Here is a 19,936-nt window from a genome sequence, read left to right as displayed (position 1 = left end):
AAGGTGAGACCCGGGGGTGTAGAACTTGCCCACTGTTAGGTGGGGAACAGAACCAGGACTCTCCTCTCTGCATTACAGATGCACAGTGGAACCGAGAGCCACTCCTGGGAAGGGGCAGGTGGGGAAGATCTGCATGTGAAGCCCCAGGCAGGGCCAGGGGGGGGCCTTCTGGCTGAAGGAGCTTCCAGGTTAGGGTTTCACTGGGATAGAGGCTGCTTCTGAAGGGAAAGCTTTCAGTGTGCTACCAGGAAGCTGTCATCCCATTGAGACTTCTGCCCAATGCCACCGCCTTTTTGGCCTCCATGAGGGCGCTCTCTAGGTGAGAGGATCCCCAGGAGGATAAGACCGCTTGCTTTCTTGCTGCAGGTCTCTCTGGCCATCCCTCTCTGCTGGCTGCTCTTAGCATCAGGTTAGTCCAGGGAGAGGCTGCAGTGGCGGTTGGGGAAGGGGTGAGGCCCAGAAGGACACATTAAAGCCACTGAACCACACAGACGCTTCTCTGCCTTCCAGCTAGTTCTGCCTGCCCACCCCAACCTATCTATGAATAGCCAGAGCATTAGTGTCTTCGTTACCCAGCATTCTCTCTAAAATCACTGGATAGCCAAACTTGCCTCGGGGTTGTCCCTGGAGGCTCAGACCAGGTGGGAGCTCTGGGTTATCTTTCTCTCTGGACCTACGTCACCTAAGCTAGCATCTAACATACAGGAGGCAACCGGCCTATTCCTCAAACTAATCTCCCTCCTGGCACCAGTCGCCCTACCACCTCAAAGGCAGCTTTCCTGGGGCAGGATCTGCCAGGTGTGACTGTTGGGCCTGTTCACCTTCACCTTATTTTCAAGACCAGGACACTATTCCAACAGTGCTCAGGAGGAGACCATCCTGGCCATAAACAAGGTCCCACAAAGAGCTGGGTGTCACAGTCAGGCCATGGTGGTGTGGAAATCACCCTTTCTGACTGCTTTCCATCCCAGGCCTCAAATGCAGGGCAATAGGTGGGTATCCTTCAGGCGACTTCCTGGTACTTAGACCAGGTCCCCCACCCGATTTGACCTTCAACCTGCATAGAATCCTCTGGTCTCATGAACTCCCGAGCTCTCCGAGGAACCTCATCTTCTCCAGACAACAGGCATGTGAGGCAAATCCAGCCTACACACTAGAGTTATCACGATCACAACAAAATAAGGACAACACACCCACTCCTTCCATTGGCAAAAAAAAAAAATCTTATTTATCTTCAATTTAGAAGCTGAGGCTGGGAGAGAGAGGTCTCTGTGACTGTGAGGGAGTGGGGAGCTGACCTGGTGGGCCACTGTGCCCAGAGGAAGCACTCTGGTCCCCTGAGTATCCTCAAGACTGCCCTGTTGCCTCCTACCCCTCATCTTTGCCCACGGGCCAGTGAAACGGTGAGGCAATGGCCAAAGGGAAGCCCTACTCCTGGGCTCCTGGCCACCATCCAGGAGCAGCCTTAAGGCGATCTAAGGCCAACACCTCCCTGGGGCTGGGAACTGCCCCATCCAGGTCCTGACTTAGGCTGTGCTTGTGTCCCCCGGGATGGACACTTAAGGAACCTTCATTAGGCTGCTTCATCACTCCCTCTACACCTGGTCACACACCCCTGACGACCCTAGAGGCAACCATAGCTGGAACTGTGGAGCTGGGGCCAGTTTGCGCTCTCAAGGCCAGTGTGTCCGGTGCTGTTCTGGGGCTCAGCTTCCTGGTGGAATTAAGAGCACCTGCTGACTTCCATCTCAGTCGGTGCTGAGGGGACCGCGAGAAAGGCTGGAGCAATTCAAGTCATGGGCATTCTCCCTAGGCAACTCTTCCTTCTGCCTCCCATGAAGCTTTTCTGTCTGTCTTCTAATCTCTTCCCAAGAGTAACTACAGACCTTAGGAAACTTCGCGGGAAACTTCCAACTGCTGTGAACTCCAATGAAACCAGCTACTCCATCGGAGCCGGGAGTGCAGTGGCCAGCCAGGCTCGACTCCTGCAGTGTCCTGGGGTAGAGGGTGCCCAGTGGCTGATAGGCAACCAGAGCCCACCGTGCCCCACACAGGCTTTCGTTTTGGGGCCGCTCGTGCAGCAGTCACCCGATGTGCACTGCTAACCCGGACCAGGATGTCCAGGACTCGGAGGAGCGTTAAAAGAGTTTCCTTCGCGGAATTGTCCCCCGCGCCACCCCCCAAACCCCGAGCATCTCCCAGGAGCTGAATGGTCCGCCTTGCCCACCGCTCATTTGCATTTCAAAGGCAAACTTTTGCCCGACTTGCCGGGAGACAAGGGACAGCGGTGGTACCTACCGGCTTTGCAGGGGTCGTGATAATGCAGCTGTTGCTCCGTACCCTCCTCACCTTCCAAAGCCCAGTAGTCCAAGGCAACATCCGACTTGTCCCCAAGCACCCCAGTATCGCAGGGGAGCGGCAGCAGCAGTGGCAGCAGCAATAGCACCAGGGTGCCAAGCGCAGCCTCCTGGGGCATAGTGGCAAGGGGTCTGCGGGCACTCAGAGACTTAACGTGCACAGATCCAGCGAAACACCCCGCACAGGGTCAGATGTGGTGGTTGCTGCTCGGCTGCCAGTTACCGGTAGGGTATGGAACAAGCCCAGTAAGGCGTTCCCGACCCGGAAAGCCGCTGCTCAGCACGACCTGCCCAGTGGCCGAGTCTGCGGCCGGTCGCTACGACTGTGTTGGCGGCGGCGGTAGTAGGAATAGTGGCCGCTCCGCCCCTCTCTACCAGGGCTGGACCGCACGCCCTCTCCAAGGGCCCCGGACAGCCAATCACTTAGGCGTCCTAGGCGAGGCCCCTCCTCTTCCCTGCACCTCGGTAACTTCGGAGGAACCCAAGCAAAGCAAAGATGCTGACGGATAGACAAGTGCCGGGTTCCTGGGGCGCACCCACCAGGTCGAATGCACCCTTGTACTGACGCAGTACAACACTGCTTCTCAAGACGGAGTCTGGGGTTCGTGTCTTACCATTTTCTGTTAACTCATTTCACAACTCCAGGATATACACACTGCAAGACACAGGGAGACCAGCAGCCTAGTGTGAGCGGTCCTGTCCACCTAGCTGTCAACTGCGCGTTTTAGGACATTCGCTTCTCTGCAGGGTGCAGTAGGAGTCTCTCAACAGCCCTGGTCCCGCCAGCACCCACCAAATCTAAAGTCGTGGCTGGTGACACATAAGAAAGAGGACACATGTGTAAGAGGACAGACTTGCCTCTGGATGACCTCATCCTTCAGGAAAACAGTCCGGGATGGTTTTGGTAGTCAAAAGCTCACAAACGAAGAGCCCTGCGTTATTTACAATTGCAGTCATACCAAGCAAGTCTTGCCATTAATCTGATAAAATAGAAATAAGAGATTCTTCAAATCTGGTTATTTTCTGCCAGTAAAAAATACTCACCCAAACTAGGGGGGATAACCAGACGCTATTTGAAACTCACTTCTGTGATGTACCTTCAAGGTAAAAATTGTTAAGAACTGATCTACATTGACATACATCATTACTGCAAGAATTTTCAAAAATCCTTTTATACAAGCAAATTGCCCTAACCAAGCAATAAAGCACATCAGTGTGCTGTGCAGATTTTTTAAGTGCACCACATCCAGACATCCAGATTCTTTTTTTTTTTTAATTTAACTGCAAGAAGAAAGACGGAGCCAGGTGGTGGTAGCAAACACCTTTAATCCCAGCACTCAGGAGGCAGAGGCAGGTGGATCTCTATGAGTCTGAGACCAGCCTGGTCTACAAGAGCTAGTTGCAGGACAGGCCTCCAAAGATACACAGGGAAGCCCTGTCTTGAAAAACAAGACAAAAGAAGACAGACAGACTGTGCTTCTCTTTGGGGTTTGTTACCACAAGGTTTCATAGCTGCTAAATGACAAAGCAGTTAACAGGTCCAAAGCTGGGCTTTACATCAGACTCCAAATTTCCACCATTATGATCATCTATCATCTGTCTAATCCATTAAGTAGAATAACAATTCTTTCAAACCAGGAAAGGTAGCAATTAGCCATCAGAAAAATGCTGCTTGAAGTATTTTTATTTTGTCCTGGTTCTCACAAAGAGATTGAGGGTTTACCCTGCCTGAAGCTGTCATCAAATGAGCTCACAGAAGTTGGAGCCAGGTTAAGCAAGATCTGTTAGGAATTGGCAGGTTAGAGGGGACTTGGGAATAGCTAGCACCAGATGGCAAGGAAGGCCAAGTGGTCACTGAAACTGACCATAGGTGTAGGAGGTTGGAGGGCATTTCTGCCTGACTGCTGGAAGGAGTCAAACCCAACGCCACGGTTTTCTATATGCACCCCAGTGAAGGTCACCACCTGTCAGTAGACAAGTCCACAAAGTCAACATCTAAAGGACTAACAAACTTCTGTGACATTTCCAGGCTTCCAGATGGCCCTACGAAAACAGCCAATTGGCTTCCTCATTAAGAGAGAATTCTGGAAAACAGACATTAGAGGCTGGTCTTTGGCATGCCCAGAACTTAAGAGCTTTTATTGCCTCTAATCAGCACCTGGTGGGTTAGCTGCCAGTCCTTTCATCAATACACTTTAGCCAAATATTTTGAAGACTTGTGATCCTAGATAAGCAAGCTGCACAGCTTTGTGGCAGGTTTGTTTGGCTACCAATAGGCTAAGCTGCAAGTGTTTGGATTGTAAGATCAGATGGGAATGACTGAAGAGGAATGTTCAGTACTTTTCTCATTACCTATACAGCTCTTGATCATACACATTAGTTCCATAGCAAGCTAATTTGAGTTTAATTTTTCCTCTTTTTTTTTAGAGACGGGATTTCTCTATGTAGCTCTGGCTACATAGATTGGGCTTGCCTCAAATGCAGAGATCCTCCTGCCTCTGCCTCTCAAGGGCTGGGATTAAAGACATGCACCATCACATCTAATTTCCTCTTTTAAAACAGGCTATTGATATTTAGCCCAAGGTGGTCTCAAACTTGTGGTAATCCTCCTGCCTCAGCTTGTAAGTGATGGGATTAAAGGCTTGTAGCATCATGTTCTGCTCAAATAAACTTAAAAGCATTTTTAGTAATCTAAATCTAAGGTTGGAGAGATGGCCCATCAGTTAAGAGCACTGGCTGCTCTTCCAGAGGGCTTTGGTTTAATGTCCAGCTCCTAAGTGGTGTCTCACTACCTTTTGGCCTCCTTGGGCACTCGGCACACACAAATGATGCACAGGCATACATGCAGCACAACACTTGTACACACAAAAGAAAAACCTGAATCTCATGAAAACAAGGAAGTCAATTTAGAACAGGCACCACGACCTAACTGTTCAACTTAGTTCTATTTTCTGTGTTTATGTGTCACCCCTTCAGTACCTTTGGTCCAGCGGAAAACCTCTAAGTTGCCTTTTCCTTTGACCTGCCCAGTTTGTCACATCCACACTCCTTTGCCCAAATGCATCAGAATACTGTGCAGCTGCTCAGAGCCCTTCAATCCACTTCTAACCTCCTTTACTTCCCCTGCCCCTCCCCCAGGCCAATTCCCTATTCCCATCCTTCCCTTCAGCACAGATGGTACACCTCAGAACATAGATACTCCTCTGGCTCATCCCTTCCTTTACACCACTGAGGTGATATACTGAGTTCTTTGAAGGTAAATGACTTTTACAATTGCCATGCTCTTTAAGACTATTTTGTCCAAAGTGGCATCGTAGGCTCTCTATCACATTTCTTTAGCATCATACATGTATCATGAATTCTTACCACCTCCCAAGTCCTACTCTTGCTGCTTTCAACATCCACAATCACACTAACTGCGTCTTGTCTCTTCCTGGAATACTTGAGTGGTCACAGACTCCATCCTCAGGCCAGCATCCATAATCACATCTGAGGTGCTTAAGCTGTTCAGATCTTCCCTACTGATGCTGACTTCAGTTGACTGACTAAACTAACCCCAACCTAAGTCACTTGTATCTCTGTAAACTTTCCTCTCTCTGAACTTTATGGTTAGTCCTGGTGTAATGACTTAGACTGAGCCACTGTAAGTTAGCAAAAATCAGCCAGTTTAACAATATATATGTTTGGAAATCCTATTCACATTTAGCAAACTTTGACAGCGAAAATCATTTAAAACAAGTATTTCAAGAAATCTATAGACCCTACTTAACTGAATATAGGCCTGTTTGTTATAAATTTATGCTGAGTAGTTCCCTTTCCTCTGAAATCAAGAAGCTGGGTATGTAGCAGCAGACTTCCTTCTATGGTATAGAATCTATACCTAGTTTTCCAACCAGACAAGAAATGATTAGAAGTCACCCAAATCTGCATTAATCAAACTATATGTTTAACGGGAATTCCCATGTATAAGTGTTGAGCAAGGAAACTAATTAGAGAAAAAGAGGTGGACAAGGATCTTAAAAACTAGTTAAAAGGGTGATGAAAACCAAGAAGCTCCAATAGGACTGGAGAAATTAACCACATTTTACCATAGCACAGCCATCTGTCCCCTCCATCTGTATGTTGCTGCTCTGCAGGCTGGAGAGATGACACCTGCACTTTATAATGACAATGAAGATGACCAAGCACTAATTCTGTTACTTCCAGACTTAGGGAGCCCCTTTAGCTGTCTTAGTGTCTTACCTACACTACTAGCTTCACAGGATAGTTGAGTGGACCCGTGTAAAATTTCCTAGAAAAAGCAACCAACTCTAGACAAAGCCAGTGCGTTGTCAATCACAGGACTGGCAGGTGTGGTGGAGAAGGGGTGCTGCTGATGGAATGCTGACAGTGGTTCAAAGCTTACCTTTAAAGAACTGCGAAAAGATACAACAGCTTCTAAAAGAAATTTTATTCATTATACCATTCCTTCCACTTGCAGTAAAATGTGTTTTTTTTGTTTTTTGGTTTTTTTCGAGACAGGGTTTCTCCTTATTGTTTTGGAGGCTGTCCTGGAACTCGCTCTGTAGACCAGGCTGGCCTTGAACTCACAGAGATCGCCTGCCTCTGCCTCCCGAGTGCTGGGATTAAAAGCATGCGCCACCAATGCCCGGCCCAGTACAATTTTTTTGTTTGTTTATTTTTTTCCCCTTCAAAACACAGATGAGGCAGGTGTGAAAATTAAACCTGAAATGTTAAACCTTTCATTTCAGGAGTCAGCAATCTTGGGCCTGGTGGCTACTTCTGCAGTTGTATCACAACACAGCCATGTTCTACAGCTGTCTGTATTGCTCTGTAATGCCAGAGTTGTCACAGAGTGTATGGGTGTTCAACAGAAACTCATGCACTATCTGACCCTAAACAACTGCTGAGCCCTAAGGTACCTAACTGGGATGAATTCAGTCAGTCATCTCTTGGCAGGCAGGCTGATGATGACAAGTTATATGCCTCAAACTTTGGTTCACCTGTTTCAAAAAAGAAAGCAAGCAAGCATCCAAGGAAAGTACATTTAAATATTTATTACTTTAAAAAAAATCCAACTTCAGGTAAATTAACAGACTAGATTAGAGACTCAATTGTATCTGATACATTATATACTGGATTTCTATTACTAAAAAGCCAGTTGGAATATGGCCTACACAAACCCAGAGTGTATACAAAATGGAACTGACATGGGCAATCACTGTGTCTTCCCACCTGTTGACTGCCGTGCTCCGTGGGGATCTGAAGGTTCAGGGTGGACACAGACGAGAAGCCCAATGATGCTTCTATAGGAAACTCTGCTGTCCCAGACAGCCCTTTCCAATGATGCTTCTATAGGAAACTCTGCTGTCCCAGACAGCCCTTTCCTCCTTCCCTTTCCTCCTTCTTTAGCTGTTACTTACAGCACTTATTACCTCCAAAAGTCTAAACTGATAAGGCAGGGGCAAGTACAAACTGCCTTGTCTAGTCCACCAGAACTTCATTACCAGCTTCTTCTACAGACAACTGTGAAGTACCTAGTTACCTTTGCACACTGCACACACATGGCTCCAGTGGGAACATTATCAGGACACCTTCAGACATGCTCATACCAAAGGACTAGTACTTTCCTCATCTGGACTGAAAGTCATACAGAATGTCTGCAGGTGTATGCCACCCTTTCTGTTCTACCCTTTCTGCCAAACTAGTCTAGTCCTAAACACACTTTCAAGTAATCCTCCTCCATTTCCACTCCTCTGGTTTCTTAAATGCCGGGACTGCTAAAATACAGCTAACTACAGACTTTTACATGATAGGAACATGAACATCTGTGCTTCTGTAAATCACTACCCCTACTGCATGTTCCAAGAAGTCAATAGAACGAAGCCCAAAGATGTGCTGAAATCTGAACTTAAAACCCTGCTGGAACTGCAGTGTACATGTTTCTACGTAAGGCTTTGCCCCTAGAACTCATGTATAGAAGAAGCCCTTATGTAGCTATTCCTGAACAAATTACACTAATACATTTTTTCCTTTTCACATTTGTAAAATTCAGGAATTTAAAGTAACGTCTGCAAGACATTTGGCATAAAGTGATTAGTAAACATCTAGGAAACAAATGCTATATCAAAATGAGCACAATTTGTGGATAAACCCTTAAAGTGGCTTTGGAAGAACTAGAATTTGCAGCAACCACCTTTAGAAAAAGGGCCACGTGCCTCCAGTGGGAAACACCCAGGCATACCAGCCATGAGGATCAGACAGCACAAGACAATGATTCTAAGAGCATGGGGTTTTTCTGCAAACTAATGCATTCTGGAGCCTATGTAATACACTAGCACACCTGAGGTCCCCCAGCGAGGCGAGTTCCACTTCTTCCCACTCTTGTACTTGGAGACCAGTATAAGAAGTCAGTCTCTAATGTAGTTAATTTTCAGGAAACATGTTTAAAGATAGGAAGTATATTCTTAGTTTCTGATAGTAATCAAAGCATCAGCTGAAAAACTAAGCAGATGCTAGTAAATTAAATATATAGCATGAATGGAGTACAAAAGCCCTGCCTTCCAATTAACTTACTGTTTGAACAATTCTACTGAGAACTATGCTACCTGTGACCTGTGTCTTTTTCAAGATATACATTTTATGTTGCCCCTCTGTGAGCTATAAACCAACCAAGTATTTTATGAAGGATCTTTCAAAGTAATTATATTCATTTCAGTGTTCTTAATATATTTGAAAATTATTTTTCATTGTAGACTTCAAAGAACTCCAGAACTCAACTTAGCAGAAAAAAATAGATACAGCCATGTTCTCTGAAAACCCTATACCTTACCTGTAAGATTATGAGAAACAAATATTTTATTAAGACAAAAAGTTGCTATCTAGTTTACACATACTCCAATAGACAGAAGAAGTGTTGTTTCATTTTTAGAGATAGAGTTTCATATAGCACAGGAAGTGCTGAGCTCACTCTGTCGCTGGAGGGTAACTTTGCACTTCTGATATCCTGTGTCTACCTGTTGAACGCTGTGACTGCAAATATGTCCTATCACAGCAGCTTATGCAGTGGGGATCGAACCGGGGCTTTGTGTAAGTAAGGCAAGCACTCTAACTGAGGCACATCCCCAACTGTAGACTAAGTGTTCTTATATTAAAAACACTTTGCATGATATAAACAAATAGTGCCTTTTCAACTTATGATCATAAGGGCAGGTGAGAAAGAGAAAATGTTAAGAATTAGTAGGTGACACTGAACCTGAGTTTCTGGCTTGAAGATGATTGATCACAGCTCTATTTACACTGCCTACAGCCCTCACTTAAGATTAGAATCCAAACACCCTACAGATGTCACATGCCTCAGTTTAAGACATGGAGTCCATCGATTTATAAAAATATCTCATGTAACTATGAATGCATGAGTTTCACATTAAAGTTTAATGCAGATGATTTGAGTCTTTTTAAAAACACCAAAATACAATATAGTTTTGAGTATGTGCAGAGCAAAGTACTGAATTAGAAACTCAGTGGTTCTAGGAACTTGACAATATGGGCAGATCCAGAAAATATATGTGCAAATTAAAATAATTTGAGATTTCTATAGCCTTCATTTGTTCACACACTGAATGGGCTAACATTGTTAGCTTAGCCCCTTCTACTCCCTTCTATTTTACATAAAACAGCAATCCAATGAATGGTTAGACTTGTATGTCACAATTTCATATAAAGAGTTTTATCACCTACTTTGTAACTATCCATATCCAGGTCTCTGAACTTAGTTCTTTTGTTTTTGTTTGTTTGTTTGTTTTTTGGAATGGTCTTACAGAACAGCACATAACTCATTCTGTAGCCCAGTTCTCAAATTCATTGCAACCTTCTGTCATAGTTACCCTGGTGCTGGGATTGTAGGCATAGACCGTCACACCTGGCTCTGTCTTTGGGATTTTAAAGTGTGGGTCCTCTGTATTTGAAAAGTATGCTTTACAGTGTATTAAAAAAAATCATGGCATCCTACATGGCCTTTTGAGCAGGTACCTTCAAATTATAAACACATCTATTGTCACAAAACAATTTGGTCAGGAAATTTTATTTGAACATTCTAAAGCAACAATGCTTTAGATGTTACTTAAATGTCCCAGACAGGATTAACAAAATTAAATGTTTCTAAATTACAAATTTAGCTCCGGTAGGAGTTTCATAAAAGAAGAAAACAACCCCCTCCCAAAAGAAGTATGACACACACATCTTGAAGAAACCCCAATGTTTCATGCAATGGTAGGCAAGATGTAAAAAGCCACCAAACCCACACATTTCTACACCAATCATCATCCAGAAAGTCCTCCAGCCAATCTGTGCATCCAAATGCATCCAGGAACCTACAGCTACACGACATTATTAATGTTATATACACTTATTGCCCCCCTTATTTTTAATAATTTCTTGTGTAAAGCCTTCATTGAAACCCAAAAAAAGATGTAAGACTAATGGGGGGAAGGGAGGGGATAATCACTTTAGACATTCAGTTAAAATGCAATTTATCTAAATCTCCAAATGTTTAATTAAAAACAAGGTTCTTCTCCATTTAACACTTTGCTTTCTAACTGTACAGTAAAATGCATTATAGAGTTCACCTCTATTTTCATACTGTATTTTCTTTGGATGGAATTGAGATATAACTGGTTAATTTTAAGATAAATAAATGAGGTTGATCCAACTAAGATTAAGATGACAGCAGATATATTCCATGCAGAATTTAATAGTTTTTAATTTTGTTAAAAAAAAGATGCAGTTGAATGGAGGGACGACCAAAAACAGGTCTAAAAGAACCCAGGTTCAATATATAAAAATGTCCCACAATAGATCAACAATGGCAGTAAAAATAAGAAAAAAAGTAATCTTTCTGGAACATCATTTTTCAATAACATAGAAACACCAAGTGCCAGGAAGATTTCTACTCATGGAATTTTAGCATCCAAGTTTCCCTCTAGTTCTTTTATTGAAACAAATGCTTTAAATAAACTATTTGTCCTCTTCACTGAAGAGAGCTGGTCTATTTCATCTTTAATGAGCTAGTTTGGGGAAGATTAGCCATGTACTGTAGTAAAGCCTACTGCATAAAATCCAAGCATTTGCTGTGAACAGTTGGAGAAAGCAGTCAGTAAGAACCTAGGATCAATGGAAATAGATGTTACTTTAAGCCATCCATGAAAGAGACCCACAAGTACCCAGTGTTAAGCCCAAATCTCTTCTTGCGCTTATTCTTCTTTTCTGTGCAAGTTCCACCCTCATGAAAGAGAAACTGATCCGAAGTTCCAGGTTGTCTCAGGTGACTAGTCAATTTTCACATTAGTATAGATTTTTCGAACAAAGGCACTTGTTCCCATGTAACCAATTGCTCCTGAAAAAATAAAATAATGAATTTTGAAACAAATACAGTGGGATTAGGATCTTCCATTTACAAATATTAAATATTCTCTGTTCTAGAGAGTTCTATTCCTTTTGTAGGGTAATGTCTTTATGTTAATATTCTCTCTGAATTTCTTAAATGCTATCAGTTGCTTTGCAAGGCATCTGCTATAGACACATCTAACCTATTATTTAGAATCAAATAAAAATTATTACTTGTAATGGTAATTATGGAATTAAAATATAGCTCACAAAGATAATGACAAATCCAGCCCATTAAAGCAATAATTTTTTTTTTGAGACAGTCTTGCGCAGGCTGTCCTTGAATTCTGGAACCTTCTGCCTCAGCCCCATGGGTACTGCTACTAGAAGTATGAATGACCATTAACGGCAATATCCAGATGTTTCCAAAAACTTACAAAGCCATAAGAAGTAACAAGGGAGGCTCTGGGGGACTGAGGGAAGCATGGCCCAGTGGTGTTGCAACTCTAGAGAAAGGTACTTTCTGGTGTTTCCTTTTTATATTTAAGTTAGAAGACAAAAAGAGACAGGTAAGTGGGTCAGGAGTTTTAAACTGCACCTCAAACGGGAATCAAAATTTCAGAAAGCAGGGGACGTTGTTAATGAAATACTTATATTCCATGGCTAAGATATGCAGCACATCAAAGTCACTCAATGACTATTTGTTGAATGAGTTGAATGAATGGACAAACAAATGAACAAACCAAATACTCTTCTTAGATAAATACCTGGGGCTTGTTATGTTTTTGTTTCTTTAGAATAGCAGGTCAATGTCCATTCTTCACCAGATTTATTCCTTAAAATATTTAAATTACATCTTCCATGAGCTAATTAATAGTCCACACACTCACTCTAACTAGTCAGTTTTCCAACAGTTCTAGGGATTGAACCCAAAGGTTTTCACATATTAGACAAGCACTCTGAGCTACAACCCCAACCATGAACCGATTTGTATTCACCAAACTGGTCTATCTCAATGTAACAGAACAGATAGGGAAAAAAGGACTCTCTTCATAAACAAATCTCTGCTAATATACAGGAGTCAGAGTTATAACAACCAATGAATTACTTAAAGTAGGTAATAACTATCAATAGCTTCTAACTTCATACACATATCACATGCCTCCCCATAAAAACCTACAACTACGTGTTGAAGTATTCTTGGATAGCACTGAGTATAATAGTTTATTGCAGCTTGAACTGCTATTTTACAGGAGTTACGGAGGAGTGGACAGGTACATGGCCAAACACCTCAGGGATACAATTAGCCAAGTCCACTGAGAAAAACTAAATAGGTATGCTGTGCTCATTGTCAGTAACCTGTGCTCCCTTATACACACTGGTGACTTTGAAAACATTCCAAGAAATGTACAAGCAGAAACATTCAGGCAACACCTCATACCTGCCGACATTATAATCCTTTCCAATGATCATATGCTTTAAAATGCCAATTCTCAACTGTTTGTGGTGCCACACACACTTGCAACCCCAGCTACTCAGGAGGCTGGGACAGGAGGATCACTTAAGACCAGATTGGAGTGAGAAACTAACCATAGTAATTCTGTGCTCTGCAGGACCATTACAACAGCTACTAAGATAGATATTACTCAGGCAATAGGTCAGATTTTTAAGGGAGACTCAAAAAGATTAAAGGCAAACTCTGGATTCATTTTGGTCTTCCTGATAAAGCAACAAAACGCAATTCCTTAATTTCTATTTAATTATTATTGGGTGAGGTATGAATGGAGGTCAACCAGCTTTCCAGGTTCCAGGGATCAAAGTCAGGTTTGTCAGGCTTGAGCAGAAAATTCTTTTACCAAATGAACCATCCTGCCAGCCCAGAATTTCTTAATTTTTAATTACAGTGTTTTTCTGAGTCTGAGATACTCAAAAATTTTCTCATGATGTTCCAAGAATTTAAAAACTTACCACACATTATCCCCAAGGCTGTGCTAAATACTGCCATATATCCAAAGTAAAATGATGTTTGAAATAAGCCATACATCCTGCAATACAATAAAATCATATTCAACACATACATTTTATTTTCAATCTGAGGCTTTACACTTAATTATTTAAAGAGCAAATGTAGTTTCCTGGGTAACACAGGAGAAAAAAAACTTACTTTGTTTTGAAAAAATAGTAGTAAAAGGAATACATGTAAACATAGATTGCAGTTGATGCAGCAGAGAGAAAACTTGTCCATTGCCTGGTAAAAAACAAAATGAAACAAGATTACGCCTTTGAAATGAATGACACTCAAAATTTTGAGGCAAAGAATTTTACAAAAGGACATTCTTTAAAGTTCTACATGCTTAAAAACAAAGCCCTGTACCTGATGCTTAAATATTAATGAAGAGCCTAGGAACTAGAAACTCCAGAGCCCTGCCATATTCTGAGTGACTTTAAATAAACCAATTCCCTTTCAGATTTAAGTTTGAAACAACATGCTTCCTCACAAACTCAGCATAAAGCACTTCGCAGAAATATTTCAAATAGGACAAAAAAAATTTGGAATGACACCATTTTCCTATAAAATTTTCATTACATTTACAACTAGTGGAAAAATCCCTCTATATCTTTTTAATTCATTCATTTCAACTTTTGAGTCAGAGTATCACTCTGTAGCCAAGTGACTCCCCAGTGCAGGGTTACAAGTATCCTCTATTACCTTAAACAGCACATGTCTGTGTAAGTCCTTTTCTCAGCTTAAACAGGCTTCAAGGGCAAACTTAAGATACTAGGATCCTGTCTGGGTATGGTAGCACATAACTTTGATCCCAGTACTTTTGAGGCAGAGACAGGTGGATATATGTAAGTTTGAGGACAGCCTGGTCAGTATAGCAAGTTCCAGGACAGCCAGAGCTACATAATAAAGAGATCCAATTTCAAAAGACAAAAAAAATGTTCGGATCCTGAGAGGTTCCACCTGGAAGCACTTACCACCTATAATCCTCTGCATTTAGCAAGAAGTATGTGCACACGATGGTCACACAGACGGTCACAATGCACAGGATGACCAGCACCAGCATCATGAAGCCATAGACATAATAGATCTTGTATGCCCAGAAAGACGTGAAGATGAAGTACCTGAGAAGAAACATGAGCACAGCTTTGAAGCTTACTCTGCTCTTGTCAGGCTTCTCTTAGCTCTCACTTTCAGCTCATTGAAAACTCCTTATCATCCTTTCTAGTAATCTCCAACAGTTTCTCTTAACTCTCATTAAATTTTCAAAAATACTTTTGTGATTTGTTTTTTAAAGAACAAATTCTTCTGGAGGCATTTAACTCTGAGCAAGATGACTAAAGAGAAGAATAAACAAGTTAAAATATGGAAAATGAGAACAGCCTCAACCTATATCCATAAAATAAAGACAATTCCTTCAATCTTGCCTTTTATTCTTTTTCTTTTTCTTTTTTTTTTTTTTTTTTTGGTTTTTCAAGACACAGTTTCTCTGTATTGTTTTGGAGGCTGTCTTGGAACTCACTCTGTAGACCAGGCTGGCCTCAAACTCACAGAGATCCGCCTGCCTCTGCCTCCTGAGTGCTGGGATTAAAGGTGTGCACCACCAATGTCCGGCTCATTCTTCCATTTTTTAAGATGAAACACTACTCATGGGTGGGAGCAGGAGGCAGACTTGTGATAGAAAACACCAGAAGCAGAGGACTGGTTCTAAGTAAAGGAATCAGTAAGTTAAACAAACAAAAAACTTTGGGGACTACAGAGATTCCTCGGCATTTAAAACCACCAGCTGCTCCTGCAGAAGACCTGAGCTTGATTTCTAGTACCTACAGGTACCTCACAACCTCCTAACTCGAGTTCCCTGGGACCTGACACCCTCTTCTGGCCTCCACAGGCTCCAGGCATATACATGGTACACACATAATGAATGCAGGCACACTCAAAATGTTCAGCATGGCTAGAACTTCAACAAAAATGCGAAAGCTAAGAGAACAAATAGGACTGACTAATTCTCTGAACATGCCAGCTAGCCACATCATGAAAGTAGTAGCATTTCATGGCATTGAAACTCAAGAGTCCTCGGTGATAAATGGCATGAAGAGTCTAGAAGGTTAAACATATAGACAAAATAAATAAAAATAATAATCTTAGACTGATGGGTTAACAATGCCTTTCCAGGAGTCCAGGGTGTGAGAGAACCAAAGCAAACCTGACTTGAAAGAGCAGAGGAGTCTGTCCAATAGAAGAAAAGGCCAAGGATACCAGGAGTAAGTGGTCACATCAGAGTGGGGATTTTCAGCTGGAGGTACAGAGTTCCAGAACTGGCTTTATTAAACAAGCCAGAGTGACCCAGTTAGTTCAGTCTCCTTCTAGGTACCCGCCAAAACTTGCAGCATAATCACAGCTGAGAGGCAATGAAAGACAGCTACCTATTTATATATGTGTTTGTATGAGTTGTGCTGATTATGCCTTTTGTCAACTAGACACAGCTAGACTAACATGGGGAGAGGAACCTATTGACAAAATGCCTCCATCAGATTGGCATGTAGGCCAGTCAGTGAGACATTTTCTTGTATAATGGCTGATTTGAGAAGGCCCAGACCATTGCAGGCGGTGTTGTGCTGTATAGGATAGTGGGCTGAGTAAGCCATGGGAACAAGCCAGTACGAAGGTTTCCTCTATGGTGCCTATACCAGCTCTTGCCTCCAGGTTCCTGCCTTGACTTCCCCACATTATTATATATTGTGACTTAGAATCTCTAATCCTTTAAGTTAAATAAAACTATTCATTAAAAAGTTACCGAGCCAGGAGGTGGTGGCACACGCCTTTAATCCCAGCACTCGGGAGGCAGAGGCAGGCGGATTGCTGTGAGTTCGAGGCCGGGCTGGACCGACAGCCTCCAAAACAATACAGAGAAACCCTGTCTCATAAAAAAAAAAAAAGTTAGCAATCTCAGGGCTGGAGAGATGGCTCAGAGGTTAAGAACACTGCTCTTCCAGAGTTCCTGAGTTCAATTCCTAGCAACCACATGGTGGCTCACAACCATCCGTAATGACATCTGGTGCCCTCTTCAGACTTGCAGACATACATAGAGGCAGGATGTTATATTCATAACAAATAAATAAAATCTTTAAAAAAAAAAGTTAGCAATCTCAGCATTTCATTATAGCAGTGCAAAACTCACTTCAGAGAGACCACCTTATCTGATGATTCCACACCTCTCTAACAAACTACTTCTTAAATTCTTGTTATAACTAAATTCTTTAAAACATTAAAACATTGCCAAAACTTACATTTCAATAAAGATTGAGCCAAAAGGTAAAATTCCTCCCAGGCAAACAATAACTGCAGGCTCCATAAACCTAGAAAATATCAGAATTAACAGTGTACTTCTAGCATGATTTTCACAACATATATATAAATTCCAATAATAAAAAGGTGATGTTTAACACTTTAAAAATCATCCCAATGGATAAAGACAAACCAATAAAAAGAAAAACCATATCCAAAGAAGGATAAAAATGTGGGTGAGACTTGAAATTAGTCATCAGTTGTAATCAATATTCTTTCCAGCATTGAAGCATTTGAGGAACACGAATTGTTGGTACTGCAGAAATACATTACCTAGCTCACCAGTTTTTAGTAACTACTGAGAATTCTGTAGGCACTTACTTACAGAAATTTTAAAGGAGGGAGAAAAGAAAAAAAAAGTTGAGAGCTCTATCTGAAACAAACTTTCATAAACTGACATTGCTGTTTCTTTACCCATTTTCTTCTTGGCTCTAACTGTTTTCCAACAAATTAAACAACCAAAGTATTGCCAATTTTGCTTTACAATGGGGCAAAGAAAAGCTAAAAAATGAATTGTAACTTCCTCCCTTTTCCTAGCCGACAATCACTGAGTGAAAATCACAAATTCTCAATGTGAAATGCCATCTTAACTTCATGCTCTCCTTCCAGTAGGTATGGGAGTTCTCAGAGTCTTCCCTTTGTATCCCAGGAAGACACAGCTTTTCCCTATCCTCCTACTGACCTGAACATCCCTCCACCACAGAATGACTACACTGTGTCTAACTGTTTGCTGACCTCCATCAGTTAGATGGCTGTTTGGCAGATGCTGTTCAGCCAGGTGTTCCTAGCCCTTTAACAGGGTCTGTACAAGACACCAAACCCTTATCTCTGTAGTGAGCAAACGTAGGGAGGGAGGAAGAGAGAGAGGGAGGGAGGGAGGGAGGAAGGGAGGAAGGGGATAAAGAGAGGGGGGACACACACAGAAAACAAACTTAAAAGTCATTAATCATAATATCTTCCTTCTTGTTTTATAAAAAGCCAGGTCCTGAGGTTAAAACTCATCTATCCCAGATAGCCATTCAATAAAAGCCACATCTAGTACTCAGATTTTGTTTCCATATAATTAAAAAACAAGAAAATGAAGCCACACCACCCTGCCTGCACCTAAAAGAGCCTCATCTGATAAGTAAGGCATGCGTTGTTCATACCTCTCTCGCTAACCCAACTTCTCAAACTTTCTGACTAGTCTTTTCCTTTTACCTTTCCCTCTCCAGAAATAAGCTGAACATGAGTGAATAATGGACCCTAGTAATCTAATATTGATTTAGGGGAAAAGTAGTTTAAAAATGGACTCAAAACTCCTCAGTCTAAAATTTCTTATAGGCACCAATCTAACTTACCTGGAAGGAAAAAGAAATTACACAAGTATTTGGAAGTGTTTCAGATTTTGCTGGTTACAACTGTTACAACTCCTGCTCTGTCAACTCTGATGCCGTAGAGTAAAAGAATATAAGTAGTATATGAAGACTGGGTATGGCTGTGTTCCAATAAAACTATACTTAAAACAGGCAGCAACAGCCAGGCAGTAGAGGCACACGACCTTTAATCCCAGCACTCAGTCTACAGAGTGAGTTCCAGGATGGCCAGGACTACACGGAGAACCCTGTCTCAAAAAATAAAAATCAACCAACTAACCAAAAATAAAAAAATAAAATAAAATAAAATAAAATAAAATAAAACCAGGCAGCAGCCACATTTGACCTGCAGGCTTAAAAAACTGTTGAAGCTTTGTCCCATGCACCTCTATACACTAGCATATTTATCAATGTTTTGACATGTGACTAGCACCAATATTCAAAGCAAAATAAAGGCATATCTCTGTATATCCTTTACAATGTAAACTGATGGGAAAATCAAAATGAACAAATTCTTAAAACAGTTGTTTGCAAAAACACAAGCCGATTCTAAAGTTACACATAAACAACAGCCTTAAAAACTTATTCACTATGACATCAAATAAGCTTTAGCATTCTCTTTACCATTTTTTCTCCGGGATAGGACGAGGCACAGCATTGACACGACAGGGGAAGTTGGGCTGACCTGACAGATTTCGGCCAAGTATTGTACCAACAAGATTCAGAGGAAGAATAACAAAAAAACAGATGCAACAAACGGCCACCTGTAAATGAAATTAAAATGTGTGTGGTTACTCAGAGAACAAAAACACTAATACAAACAATTAAGAGACACACCTGAAAATTGAACACACTGTGATCACAGAGAGAACATTCACTTCTAAGACCTAAAATGATACAAGGAATGCACTACGAGAAGCAGGAAAAATGCTCACACTGAGTCACATACAAAGTGAACTCTTCCCTCCCCACCTTAGCTCCCATTGTCCCTAGCCTTCACATTACCCCCAATGAAGTACCACCTAGATCTCTTTCCCTGTCAGCTGGCATGCTTTTAACATGCCTATCCCTTATCTTTCATTATTATAACCAAGTTACTTGGTTTTACTTTATTGAGCATTCCAATCAATGATCCTATAATCCAGATACTGCCAACTCACAGATCTAAAAACCATGTTTACTGTGCCCACAGAGTTTCAACACGCTAGTTCATAACGCTCCATCCTACTTCTTGGGTTCCTTCAGTTCTATAAAAAGATACTAGACTTGAAATGAGAAATGTACTGCAGAAGCTAGCCTTATTAGAAAAAGACATTATAAATACACACATAAAACCAAATCTAGCAAATGGAACTTTACCAAATACAGGACTAACTTAAAATTAGACAACCAGTGCTAGTAGCCACCATCTCAAAAGATACAGGAAAAAGCTGCTGCAAAACCCAACACGCATTTCCAACAGAAACTCCCAACAAAGCAGGAAGCAC

At 41.9% G+C, this 19,936-nt stretch overlaps 2 protein-coding genes across 2 annotated transcripts in view; both read right to left on the bottom strand.

Moving 5' to 3' along the window:
* Positions 1–2,476, bottom strand: part of Tll2 (tolloid like 2) — a 114,997-nt gene extending 112,521 nt beyond the window's left edge. The window contains exon 1 of the mRNA XM_040741877.1: positions 2,299–2,476. Coding sequence (XP_040597811.1) covers positions 2,299–2,476 — 178 coding nt within the window. The remainder of the gene's footprint in view (positions 1–2,298) is intronic.
* Positions 2,477–10,424: 7,948 nt separating this feature from the next.
* Tm9sf3 (transmembrane 9 superfamily member 3) overlaps positions 10,425–19,936 on the bottom strand; it is a 45,549-nt gene continuing 36,037 nt past the window's right edge. The window contains exons 10-15 of the mRNA XM_005063604.4: positions 19,074–19,213; positions 17,037–17,105; positions 14,724–14,870; positions 13,906–13,989; positions 13,710–13,786; positions 10,425–11,751 (exon numbers count right to left, since the gene is read on the bottom strand). Coding sequence (XP_005063661.1) covers positions 11,684–11,751; positions 13,710–13,786; positions 13,906–13,989; positions 14,724–14,870; positions 17,037–17,105; positions 19,074–19,213 — 585 coding nt within the window. The 3' untranslated portion in view covers positions 10,425–11,683. The remainder of the gene's footprint in view (positions 11,752–13,709; positions 13,787–13,905; positions 13,990–14,723; positions 14,871–17,036; positions 17,106–19,073; positions 19,214–19,936) is intronic.

The sequence above is a fragment of the Mesocricetus auratus genome, unplaced genomic scaffold, assembly GCF_017639785.1.
Source record: "Mesocricetus auratus isolate SY011 unplaced genomic scaffold, BCM_Maur_2.0 Super-Scaffold_4256, whole genome shotgun sequence".
NCBI lineage: Eukaryota > Metazoa > Chordata > Mammalia > Rodentia > Cricetidae > Mesocricetus > Mesocricetus auratus.
Note: the sequence above shows the minus strand (reverse complement) of the source record. Positions and strands in the feature narration are given on the sequence as shown.